This window comes from Artibeus jamaicensis, unplaced genomic scaffold, assembly GCF_021234435.1.
Source record: "Artibeus jamaicensis isolate MK-2021 breed Jamaican fruit bat unplaced genomic scaffold, CSHL_Jam_final contig_475, whole genome shotgun sequence".
NCBI lineage: Eukaryota > Metazoa > Chordata > Mammalia > Chiroptera > Phyllostomidae > Artibeus > Artibeus jamaicensis.
Window position 1 is genome coordinate 7211346 of NW_026521852.1, and position 13390 is coordinate 7224735.

General features: G+C 38.4%; 1 protein-coding gene across 2 annotated transcripts in view; it reads left to right on the forward strand.

The window, feature by feature from the left end:
* The window catches only part of SPTA1 (spectrin alpha, erythrocytic 1), a 225771-nt gene that overhangs the window by 167460 nt on the left and 44921 nt on the right, over nucleotides 1–13390 (forward strand). For both annotated transcript variants that reach the window (XM_037166281.2, XM_053668006.1), the window contains exon 37: nucleotides 12811–12931. In XM_037166281.2, the coding sequence (XP_037022176.2) occupies nucleotides 12811–12931 (121 nt within the window). The remainder of the gene's footprint in view (nucleotides 1–12810; nucleotides 12932–13390) is intronic.

Below are 13390 nucleotides of genomic sequence, written 5' to 3' on the forward strand. Positions count from 1 at the left end.
GCACAGGAGAAACTGGGCTCTGCTCCCACCTACCTTGCCACCACCTTCAGAAGCTCTTAATATCTTGTTTGAAAATCTATCCATCTTAATAGTGGCATTTTAAGATCCCCTACTATAATAGTGTTGCTGTCTGTATCTTGAAGTCCTCCAAGATTTTCCTTATGCATCTGCATGCTCCTATGTTGGGTGCATATATGTTTATGTTTATATCTTCTTCATAAATTCTTCCCTTAAGTATTATGGAATGTCCTTCTGTGTCCCTTTTTTTGGCCCTTGTTCTGAAGTCTATTTTGTCTGATATGAGTATTGCTACAAATTCAAGGTGGATAAAAGACTTAATTCTAAGTTGTGACACCATAAAAGTCCTACAGGGGAACATAAGCAGGAAAATCTCAGATATTCCATGCAGTAATATTTTCATCAACATGTCCCCTAGAGCAAGGGACATAAAAGAAAGAATAAACAAATAAGATCTTATCAAAATAAAAAGCTTCTGCATGGCTAAAGTAAACAACATTAAAATGAAAAGAGAACCAACTATATGGGAAAATATGTTTGCCAGTGATACCTCAGACAAGTGTTTAATCTCCAAAATATATAAAGAACTTACACAACTATACTCCAGGAAGACAAACAACCCAATGACAAAATGGGCAAAAGACTTGGACAGACACTTCTCCAAGAAGGACATACAAAGGGTCCAGAGACCAATGAAAAGATGCTCAGCATCACTAACCATCAGACACATGCCAATTAAATCCAATGAGATACCAATTCACACTGGTCAGAATGGCCATCATAAACAAATAGATAAACAACAAGTGTTGGAGAGGATGTGGAAAAAAGGGAACCTTAGTGCACTGCTGGCTGGATTGTACCCTGGTGCAACCACTATGGAAAAAAGTATAGATTTTCCTCAGAAAACTAAAAATGGAACTGCCTTTTGAAGTGGTAATTCTGCTGCTTCAATTATACCCTAAGAACCCTGAAACTCCAGTTCAAAAGATTCTATGCACCCCAATGTTCATAGCAGCACAATTTACAATAGTCAAGTGCTGAAAGCAACCTAAGTGCCCTTCAATAAATGAATGAATCAGAAAACAATGGTACATTTACACAATGGAATACTATGCAGCAGAAAGAAAGTAGGAGCTTCTACCCTTTGTGAGAATATAGATGGGACTGAAGAGCATTATGCCAAGTAAAATAAGCCAGGTGGTGGGTTGAGTACCTCAGTGGATTGAGTGCAAGCCTGCAAACCAGAGAATCCAAGAGAAAATAAGCCAGGTGGTGAAAGACAAATACTGTATGATCTCACCTATAAGTGAAACCTAATCAAGAAACAAATAAGCAAAATATAATCAGAGACATTGAATTTATGAAAACAAAATGACAGTAACCAGAGTAGAGATGGGAGGGAATAATGGAGGGGGGGTGGAAGTGAGGAGGGTTTTCAGGAACATGTAAAAAGGACATATGGACAAAATAAAGAGGGGTAGGATCAAAGGTAGAAAGTGGGGATGGCTAAGTTGTAGGTGGAGTGCTGGGGGTAAAATGGAGACAACTGTACTTGAGCAACAATTAAATTTAAAAAATGAAACAAAGAAAAAAAGCCATATATGTCTGTTCTAGATAGTTCATAGAATGAGTTATGCTCATTCTTAATGAGACAGCTGGACATTTACAGCTTAATCAACTGATGAGATCATTGTCATTATTCTTTTACTCTGTGTATCTAATATGAACTGGATACTGAACTGGGAATGTTATGCATGACCTACCATGGTTTTATTACTAATTAATTCTTTCTTTTTTGTAAAAAATGAAATTGGCAAGAACCATATGATTTCACTCATGTGGTATAAAATTGTAAGCAACAATGTATCTGGGAAGTGGGGATGGCTGGGTTGGGGATAAAATGGATACAACTATACCTGAACATCTATATAAAATATGAAAAAATCTGAAAGCAATAAATAAAACTCATAGATACAGACAATACTATAGTGGTTACCAGAAGGAAGGGAGTTTATGGTGTAGAATGGTAAAGGGAGCCAAATAAATATATGGCAATCTTCTATATATAGAAGAAGATTGACTTTGGGTGGTGAACACATAATGCAATATACAGATTATATATCATAGTATGTACACTTGAAACACAACTTTATGAAACAATGTCACCCAAATAAATTTAATTAGATTTTAAAATAAAACAAAAATAAAATATTAATTATTTGGAAAAATACATTTAGGAATATATTAGCAAATCAAATATTTTGGTTTGTTTCTTATTAAATCTACCTCATCATGTTTCTCTTCAAAAAACATGCTTATTCTTAATAAGAATGGAAAAGAGCATTGTACATGGAACAATAAGTAGAATATTTTAGAAACTTTAGAAAATTTAAAGATTTTATTTATTTATCTTTAGAGGGGAAAGGAGGGGAGAGGGAGAGAAATATCAAGGTTTCCCCTCATGCGTCCCCTCCTGGGGACTGGCCTGCAACCCAGCCATGTGCCCTGACTGGGAGTTGAACTGTGATCCTTCTATTTGTAGGTCCATGCTCAATCCACTGGGTTACACCAGCCAGGGCTAGAAACTTTTTTTAGAAGCAGTAAGATAGTATAATCTTACCTATGTAGGCTTATATTATACTTAATAGTGAAATTCAAACACTTTACACTCAGAACCAATCCAATTGCTATTATTTCCATTATGTCACCTCTTTATAACTTATTCTACCTAAATTTATTAGTAGATAAAATTAATAAAGGCCATGAAGTTTATATATGTATATATATGAATACGTATATGCATATAATTTTCACTTTTTTTTTAAAGAAAAACATTAGTCTATATTCTTGAGCAAAGAAGAGAATATAAAGTGGAGCAGCTGTGAATATGTACTTAGCTTGTGGACACCTGAGACAAGCCTGGCTCCTGGAGACAACACCTAGAAGCTCTTTCCCCAAAATACAGTGGAGGACTCCTAGATTGCTGCTCTCAGGATGAAATATGTCTGGCTCCCTGTGTTCAGCATGAATATAGTGCAATCATGTACATGAGTACTCTTGGCTTTCTGGTCTTTGGATTTGGACTAACCATCCGCTCCCTTGAATCTCAGAGTTCAGACCCATACTGAATTAATACCACCAGCCTTCCTGGCTTTGATGGATATTCTTTTTCCCATTTTATAAATCCTCTTATTCTCTATCTGCCTTTATCAGTCTTTGCCTGTTTGTTGTAGATATGGTGGTGGTGGTGGCATTTCTTCAATTTTATTTGTAGACCTTTACTATTTTTGTGTTTTAAACCTCAAGTTTTATTGTTTCCCTTCCACTTGCCTTTTTTTAAATTTTAAATTTTCCTTGTATTACCCTGGTTTTATTTCTCCCTCTTAGTATCCCTTCTCCCTCTATCCTCTCAAAATCATTTCTCTTTCCTGTAGACACCATTTAATCTTTTCTTACTGTCTTCTTGCCTTCTTATTCCAACTTCACCTATATTAATCTTTTCTCATGCATTTGTTCATAGTGCTGTGGTGGATTTTTTTTTTCTTCAAATATTGTTCCTATATTTTTCTTTCTCATTATATATGCATAAATTTCTTTTTTTTAAATTTTTTATTGATTATGCTGTTACAGTTGTTCTATTCCCCCTTTCATTCCCCTCCACCCTACCCCCCATCCCCACCATTACCCCCCTTTAGTTTATGACCATGTGTCTCAAGTTCTTTAGATTCTATATTTCCCTTGCTATTCTTGCCCCCAATTTATTTTCTATCTACTGTCTATGCTACTTATTTTCTGTACCTTCTCCCCCCTTCTCCTCCTCCCACTCCCCTGTTGCTAACCCTCCTTGAGATCTTCATTTCTATGTTTCCACTCCTGATCTAGCTGTCCTTTTAGTTTGCTTTCCTTTTAGGTGTGGTTGTTAATAACTGTGAGTTTTCTTTTTTTTTCTTTTTATTTTATTATTTTTTTTAATTTATTTTTTTAAATTGATTATGCTGTTACAGTTGTTCTATTCCCCCTTTCATTCCCCTCCCCCCTGCTCCCCCATCCCCACCATTACCCCCCTTTAGTTTATGTCCATGTGTCTCAAGTCCTTTAGGTTCTATATTTCCCATGCTATTCTTGCCCCCCCCATCTATTTTCTATCTACTGTCGATGCTACTTATTTTCTGTACCTTCTCCCCCAATCTCCTCCTCCCACTCCCCTGTTGCTAACCCTCCTTGAGATCTTCATTTCTATGTTTCCACTCCTGATCTAGCTGTCCTTTTAGTTTGCTTTCCTTTTAGGTGTGGTTGTTAATAACTGTGAGTTTGTTGTCCTTTCACTGTTCATGTTTCTTTAACTTCTTTTTCTTAGATAAGTCCCTTTAACATTTCATATAATAAGGGCTTGGTGATGATGAACTCCTTGAATTTGATCTTATCTGAGAAGCACCTTATCTGTCCTTCCATTCTAAATGAAAGTTTTGCTGGATAGAGCAATCTTGGTTGTAGGTCTTTAGATTTCATGACTTGGAATATTTCTTTCCAGCCCCTTCTTGCCTGTAAGGTCTCTTTTGAGAAATCTGCTGACAGTCTGATGGGGACTCCTTTGTAGGTGGTTGTCCCCTTAGCTCTTGCTGCTTCTAGGATTCTCTCCTTCATTTTAATTTTGGCTAATGTAATTATGATGTGCCTTGGTGTGTTTCTTCTTGAGTCCAACTTTTTTGGTACTCTCTGAGCTTCTTGGATTTCTTGGAAGTCTATTTCCTTTGCCAGATTGGGGAAATTTTCTTTTATTATTTGTTCAAATAAGTTTTCCACAGGTGGCTGTGCCTTTCCCCCTTCTGGTACCCCTATAATTCGGATATTGGAGCATTTAAAGATGTCCTGGAGGTTCCTAAGACTCTCCTCATTTCTTTGAATTCTTGCTCCTTGACTCTTTTCTGTTTGGCCATTATTTGCTTTCTTCTGGTCCACTCCATTGATTTGAGTCCCAGTTTCCTTTTCATCGCTATTGGTTTTCTGTGGAATTCCATTCATTTCCATTAGTTTAGCCTTCATATGTTTCTCTAATTTGTGGCTATAATCAACCAGATCTGTGAGGATCCTGATGACCAGTGTTTTAAACTGTGTGTCTGAGAGTTTTGCTATTTTTTCGTCGCTTAGATTTATCTCTGGGGCTTTGAGGTCTTCTTGCGACATTTTTGGTCTGTTCTGGCCCTTTAAGTGAGAGAAGCGGCACCTTGGAACTCCCAGGTCCCTGGGTTGTGACGCTGTATGTGGAGGCGTGGTCAGAGCGAGGAAATGGCGGAGCCCTCTACCGCCGCTTGCCGCGGGGACGCTGGGGCCCGGTCCAACCGCCCACTCCCTCGCCTGTTCGCTCGCGCACAAATAGGCGACCGCAGTCAACACGCAGCACCGCCTCCCCACTGTCTCCTCTGCAGGTGCTCACCTGGTGGGTTGCTGGGTCACTCACTAGGTCCAATCCTGCGTTTGGAACCCATGCGTCTGGATTCGCGCATCTGGATTCCGCGCCTGGGTCCGTCTGACCAGTCCTCCTGTGCAACCCCTCACCAGATGCCGGTTTGGCCCCTTACCGGTCAGGCTGAAGAATTTGTTGTTTACGGACTTCCGAAAAGTTCAATTTTCCGTGTTCTGGTTGTGTTTTCTGATGCTAATATTTAGTTGTCCCTAAACTTGGTTGTGTGAGAAGGCACGGCACATCCACCTATACCTCCATCTTGGCGGAAGTCCCCTATATAATAACTGTGAGTTTTCTGTCCTTTCACTGTTCATGTTTCTTTAACTTCTTTTTTTAGATAAGTCCCTTTAACATTTCATATAATAAGGGCTTGGTGATGATGAACTCCTTGAATTTGATCTTATCTGAGAAGCACTTTATCTGTCCTTCCATTCTAAATGAAAGTTTTGCTGGATAGAGCAATCTTGGTTGTAGGTCTTTAGATTTCATGACTTGGAATACCTCTTTCCAGCCCCTTCTTGCCTGTAAGGTCTCTTTTGAGAAATCAGCTGACAGTCTGATGGGGACTCCTTTGTAGGTGACTGTCCCCTTAGCTCTTGCTGCTTCTAGGATTCTCTCCTTCATTTTAATTTTGGCTAATATAATTATGATGTGCCTTGGTGTGTTCCTTCTTGGGTCCAACTTCTTTGGGACTCTCTGAGCTTCCTGGATTTCCTGGAAGTCTATTTCCTTTGCCAGATTGGGGAAATTCTCCTTTATTATTTGTTCAAATAAGTTTTCCACTGGTGGCTGTGCCTTTCCCCCTTCTGGTACCCCTATAATTCAGATGTTGGAGCGTTTAGAGATGTCCTGGAGGTCCCTAAGTCTCTCCTCATTTCTTTGAATTCTTGCTTCTTGACTCTTTTCTGTTTGGCCATTATTTGCTTTCTTCTGGTCCACTCCATTGATTTGAGTCCTAGTTTCCTTTTCATTGCTATTGATGTACTGTGCAATTCCATTCATTTCAATTAGTTTTGCCTTCATATATTTGTCTAATTTGTGGCTATAATCAACCAGTTCTGTGAGGATCCTGATCACCAATGTTTTAAACTGTGCGTCTGAGAGTTTAGCTATTTCTTCATCACTTAGATCTATTGGCTCTGGGGCTTTGAAATCTTCTTGAGCCATTTTTGGTCTGTTCGTGCCCTTTAAGTGTGAGAAGCGGCGCCTTGAACTCCCAGGTGGCTGGGTTGTGACGCTGTATGTGGGGCGTGGTCAGAGCAGGGAAATGGTGACCCCTTCTGCTGTTTCTCACAGCTGAGTGAGGAGCAGAGGCTTAGGTGGTTCACCTGGGCCGGGCCACTCAGAGTCGCTGGGTTATGATGCTGTATGTGGAGGTGGGGTCAGAGCAGGGAAATGGCGGTGCCCTCCCTGCCCGCGAGTACCTGCCAGGCCCCAGTCCAACCGCTCACTCCGTCACCTGTCCACCAGCACACAAATGCGTGACCACAGTCAACCCGCAGCCCCGCTGCCCCGCTGTCTCCCCCGCGGCCGCTCACCTGGTCGCTCGCTCGGTAGCTCACTAGGTCCAACCTGCGCCTGGATTCCACGTTTGGATTCTGAGCGTCTGAGTCTGTCTGGCCGAGTCCTCCTGTGTAAGCCTGCTTCACCAGCCACTGGATTCGCCCCTTACTGGTCAGGCTGAAGAATTTGTTGTTAACAGACTTCCGAAGAGTTCAATTTTCCATGTTCTGGCTGTGTTTTCTGTTGCTAATATTTAGTTTTCTCTAAACTTGGTTGTGTGAGAAGGCACGGCACATCCTCCTATGCCTCCATCTTGGCGGAAGTCCATGCATAAATTTGTGTTTAAACCTGATACTCTATGCTTCTCTTCTCTTCTCCCATTCCCCTTCTTCTCTACCTTTTTAATTTATGATGTAAAGTTTACTTTCTCTCTTCACCTTGTCTCTGTTCCCAACTCTTATCATTACTCCTCCCTTTATCCTCTCATAAGCATTTTACTCGCAGTTAGTCATTCCATATTTGTTTTACCCTTCTTATAATAGTCTTAATGTCTCTACACATTTATTAATATTAGCTTCTTTGCCATCAATAGTGTGATTGCAGGTGGGGGATATTTTTGCTGGTATGGATTTGTTTTCTGGATTGTTTTGTTTTAGCAGCACATGTACAACAGCATACAAGATGTGCTGGGCAGAATAACTCTCAGTCAGCAAATCAGAAGAAAAGACCAAACAACGAATGACCCAACAACAACCAAAACCCAGTTATGGCCAGAGATCCAAAATAAATAGCATAAAGGGCATCCCAAGAGATCAGGAGATCAAGGAGACAGCACCACTGAATCCCACAAGTCTATTACCACAGAAGGTCACACATAAATACAGGGAGTCAAAGTAGATCAATCTAAGAAGCAGAAGCAAATAAAAAGAGTCACCTAAAATGGGGAGACAAAGGGGCCTCAACTGAAAGGAAAGAAGACATCCTCAGAAAGATGGTTAAATGAAGTAGAGGCAAGCAAACTATCAGACATTGAATTCAAAATAATGGTTATAAGGATGATCATGAGCTCCATTAAAACTGCAAAGAACTCCAGGGCAGCTACAAGGAACTAACTGTAAACTACAACAGCATGAAAGAGGACATAGAAGCTATCAATAAGAGCCAGGAAGAAAGGAAGAATACAGTACCTGAAATAAAGAATGGTGCAGAAAGAATTAAAAGCAAGTTAGATGAAGCAGAGATAATATCAGCAGGCTATAGAAAAAGGTAGAAAAAAATCCCCAGACAGAGCAACAAAACAAAACAAAAAAGGCTCAAGAAAAAACAAAGGCAATATAAGGGAAATTCAGGACAACATGAAAGATAGTAATATCTGTATCATGGGGATACCAGAAGGAGAAGAGGAGTAAGTTATAGAAAACTTGTTTATGACAGCAAATTTCCCTGACTTGATGAGAGAAAAAGTCACATAAGTCCAGAAGCACAGAGGGTCCCAATGAAGATGAACTCAATGAAACCTACTCCAAGACATATCATCATTAAAATGGCAAAATTTAAAGTCAAAGAGAGTATCTTAAAGGCAGAAAGGAGAGACAGCTAGTAACATACAAAGGAAGTCCAATAAGGCTATAAGCTGATTACTCAACAAAAACCCTACAAACCAGAGGGGAATGGTAAGAAATATTTCACGTAATGAAAAGCAAAAGCCTACAATCAACTACTCTATCCAACAAGGCTTCCATGTAAAATGGGAGGGAAAATAAGGAGTTTCCCAGACAAAAAAAAGGGGGGTTTAAAAGAATACATCTGCACCAAAAGAGCATTGCAAGAGATACTAGAGAGAATGCTTTGAGAAGATGAAGGAGGGGGGATGGGAACAAAGGGAAAAATAAGTTCCTATATATAATAACCTTAAATGAAAATGTATTAAATGCTTCAATTAAAATACTTAAGGTAGCTGAGGAATAAAAATAAAGAAAAGAAAATCTTACCTGTATATATGCTGCCAAGAGGAGACCTACCTGACAACAAAAGATCTACACAGACTGAAAGTGAAGGGAAGGAAGAAAATATTCCAAGCAAATGGACATGGAATAAAAGCTGAGGTAGCAATACTTATAACAGACAAAACAGATGTCAATAAGGGCCAAAAAAAAAAGAAACAAAGCAGGACCTGAACAATACTGAAGAGAATAATCCATCAAGTATATATAACCACTGTAAACATATATGCACCCAAAAGAGAAGCACCTAAATATGTAAGGAAAATCTTGGAGGACTTCAACACAGACATCAACAGCAACACTCTATATATGGGGATTTTAATATTCATTGTCAATGATGGATAGATCTTCCAAGAAAAGATTCAACAAGGATATTGTGGCATTGAAGAACACTCTAGATCAAGTGGATTTAATTGGTACACACAAAAATTTTCACCCTAGATAATCAAAATATATATTCTTTTTAAAAGCACATGGAACATTTTCAAAAATAGATCACATGGTGGAACATAAAAAACCACTCAACATATTCAAGAAAATTGAAATTATGTCAAGCACCTTCTCAGATCACAATGGCTTGAAACTAAAAACCAATCTCAAGGAAAAAACTCAAAAACATTCAAATTCATGGAGACTGAATAACATGATATTAGATAATGAATGGGTTAACAATGCTACTAAATAATGAATGGGTTAACAATGAGATATAGGAAGAAGTCATCCATGGGTTCTTTATAGCCAAAGTATTTCTTAACTCTATGGTAATGGGGGCAGTCTTAAAAATCCTGGGAGAATAAAGAAAGTTGTAGTAAGATTTACCATGCTAGTTCTCTAGAGAACTAGCATGGTAAATCTTACTACAAAAAGTCTCTGGAAACAAAGAAAATGGACACACAACAGTCCAAAACCTATGGGAGACAGTGAAGGCAGTCTTGAGAGGGAAGTTCAAAACAATACAACCTTTCCTCAAAAAAAAATTCAAATAAACAACATAACCTGAATCTACAAGAACTAGAGGAACAACAAAGACTAGACATGACTAGAAACAAAGACTAGAGCATGTAGAAGGAAGGAAGTGATCAAAAACAGAGCAGAATTAAATGATATAGAGACTAAAAGAACAATTCAAAGATAAGATAAATAAAGTTGACAAGACTTTAACCAGACTCATCCAAAAAAAAGAGAGGACTCAAATAATAAAATCAGAAAAGAAAGAGAATAATTTAAAACTGATACCACAAAAATACAAAGGATTGTAAGAAATTACTATGAACAATAAAATGCCAAGAAATTTGACACCCTGGGCCAACTGGATAAATTTCTAGCAGCACATATCTTATAAACCTAAACCAAAATGAAACTTGAGCACCCACTTACACCATACGCCAAAATAAATTCAAGGTGGATAAAAGACTTAAATATAAGCCTTGAAACCATTAAATTCCTAGAGGAGAACACTGGCAAAAAAATCTCAGATATTCCATGCAGCAACATTTTTACTGATATGTCCCTTAGAGCAAGGAATATAAAGGAAAGGATAAACAAATGGGATCTCATCAAAATAAAAAGCTTCTGTGTGGCTAAAGAAAACAGTATTAAATTAGCAAGACAACCAACTGTATGGGAAAACATATTTGCCAATGATACCTCAGATGAAGGTTCAATCTCCAAAATATACAAAGAACTTACACAACTCCACTCTAAGAAGACATCTAACCCAATTAAAAAATGGGAAAAGGACTTGAACAGACACTCCCCCAAGGAGGACATACAGAATATCCAGAGACACATGAAGAGATGCTCAATATCATTAGCTATCAGAGAGATGCAAATTAAAACCACAATGAGATACCACTTTACACCGGTCAGGATGGCTATCATAAACAAAGCAACAAACAACAAATGTTGGAGAGGTTTTGGGGAAAAGGGGTCCTTAGTTCACTGTTGGTGGGATTGCAGACTGGTACAATCATTATGGAAAACAGTATGGAATTTTCTCAGAAAGATAAAAATCGACCTGCCTTTTGACCCAGCAATTCCACTGCTGGGATTATATCCTAAGAATCCTAAAACATCAGTATCAAAGAACCTATGCACCACAATGTTCATAGCAGCACAATTTACAATAGCCAAGAGTTGGAAGCAACCTAGGTGCCCATCAGTAAATGAATGGATCCAAAAATGTGGTACATATACACAATGGAATTCTATGCAGCAGAGAGAAAGAAGGAGCTACTACCCTTTGCAACAACATGGATGGGACTGAAAAGCATTATGCTGAGTGAAACAGGCCAGGTGTTGAAAGACAAATACCATATAATCTCACCTTTGACAGGAAGCTAAATAATAAAACAAACAAGCAAGCAGAAAAAAACAAAGACACTGAAATAGAGAACAAGTGGGCAGTGACCACAGGGGATAGGAAAGGGAATTTAAGGGGAAGAAAGGGGAGGGATTTTGAGGAACAAGTATGAAAGACACAGGGATGAGGACTAGGGGGGCTAGCAATGGGAGGGAGGTGGGGAGCACAGGGTGGGGGGGTTGGGATGGAAGAAATAGACAAAAAACTGTATTTGAAAAATAACTAAATAAAAATTAAAAAAAAAACCCTAAATCAAGAAGAAGCAGAATGCCTGAATAGACTGGTATAGTCAACAAAGCAATAATCAAAAATCTCCTGGCACACAAAAGCCTTGGACCAGATGAATTCAAATGTGAATTTTACCAAACAATTAGGGAATCACTAACTCCTATTCTTCTCAAACTATTCCAAAGAATTCAAGAAGAGAGAAGACTCCCAAACTTTTCTTATGAAGCTGGTATTGTCCTAATTCCCAAACCAGAAGAGAGAGAGAAAACTACAGGCCAATATTGTTGATGAACATGGATGCTAAAGTCATCAACAAAATATTGGCAAAACAGATCCAGCAATATACTGAAAATGTTATACAATAAGATCAAGTGGGATTCATCCCAGAAATGCAAGGATGGTATAATAATACTTTCAAGTCAATAAATGTAATACACTACATAAACAAAATGGAAGATAAATATTACATGGTCACATCAACAAATGCTAAAAAAACATTTGATAAAGTAGAGCATTCATTTATGATTAAAAAATCTCAGCAAAGTGGAGGTAGAAGAAGCATACCTGCAGGTAATAAAAACTGTACAAAATGGGATGCTATGCTGCAGAAAGAAAGAAGGAACTCCTACCTCTCACAACAGTGTGGATGGTACTAGAGAGTATTATTAGAAGTGAAATAATCTAAGCAGCAAAAGACAAATACCATATAATCTCACCTATAAGAGCAGTCCAATTAACAAAATAAATAAATGATCAAAAAAGAACCAGAGGCATTTAGATAAGGAACAGACGTAAAATGACTAGATGATTATATTGGGGAAAGAAACGGGAGTGTCTAGTTAAGGAAGAGGTATAAATGACTCATGGATGTTGACAAAAGGGTGGGGATTGACTGTGGGAATGGGTGGTTGCAGGGCAAGGAGAGCAAGGGGGAAAAGTGAGATAACTAATAGAACTACAATAAAACAAGAAGAGAATGTACATAACTAGACAGGCAAAGGAAATAAGTAGAAGGCTGTTATATCTGTGCATATGGTCAAGGTCAATATATTATTTTAATTGTATTTGTATAAGTCAGAAATTTTGCTGAAAGCCTTTGGTACTAATTATCTTTGTGATTACTGACATCAGAGTGTTACCACCTCCTCAACCCTAGCCACACACATGCTCAGAAAACCATTTTTTAAGAATTTCTCTGAGGTCTAAACACTGTTTTTATCCCTCATTTGTAGAGAGAAGTTGGTACGAGTGAGCTCCCAGGACTATGGGAGGGATCTACAGGGAGTTCAGAACTTACTGAAGAAGCACAAACGTCTAGAAGGGGAGCTAAAGGCACATGAACCTGCCATCCAGGTATGAATATTAAAATGTGAGAACTGGAAGTGCAGAGAAGTCTAATAGGCCTTCATATTATGGACAAACAGGATGATTCTACAAAATGTGAACTTGGCATGTCACACAGAGTTAATCATAAAGTGTTATTCAAGTATTCCTTTCTCATCCACATTTTGTATCCTATAGATAGAAGAATTCTATATAGGAAGCCCTGCTCTTTCCTAAAAGGAGCAATTTTAACACTCCAGGTCACAATTGTTGACAGGATGCACCTTGGAACATTAGCAAAAACTTTACTTAAGCTGAGCCATATTAAAAAAAAGGCAACTTTGGTTCTGACTTGGCAGCAAGGTCACACTATGAGCATGAATAGTCTATAAAGCAGAGCATGCAGAGTATTTTAGTATAAATGCCAATGTATATTTCCAAATACTTGGGTGAGTTTAGCATGGTAAATCTTGCTACAACTTTCTTTAT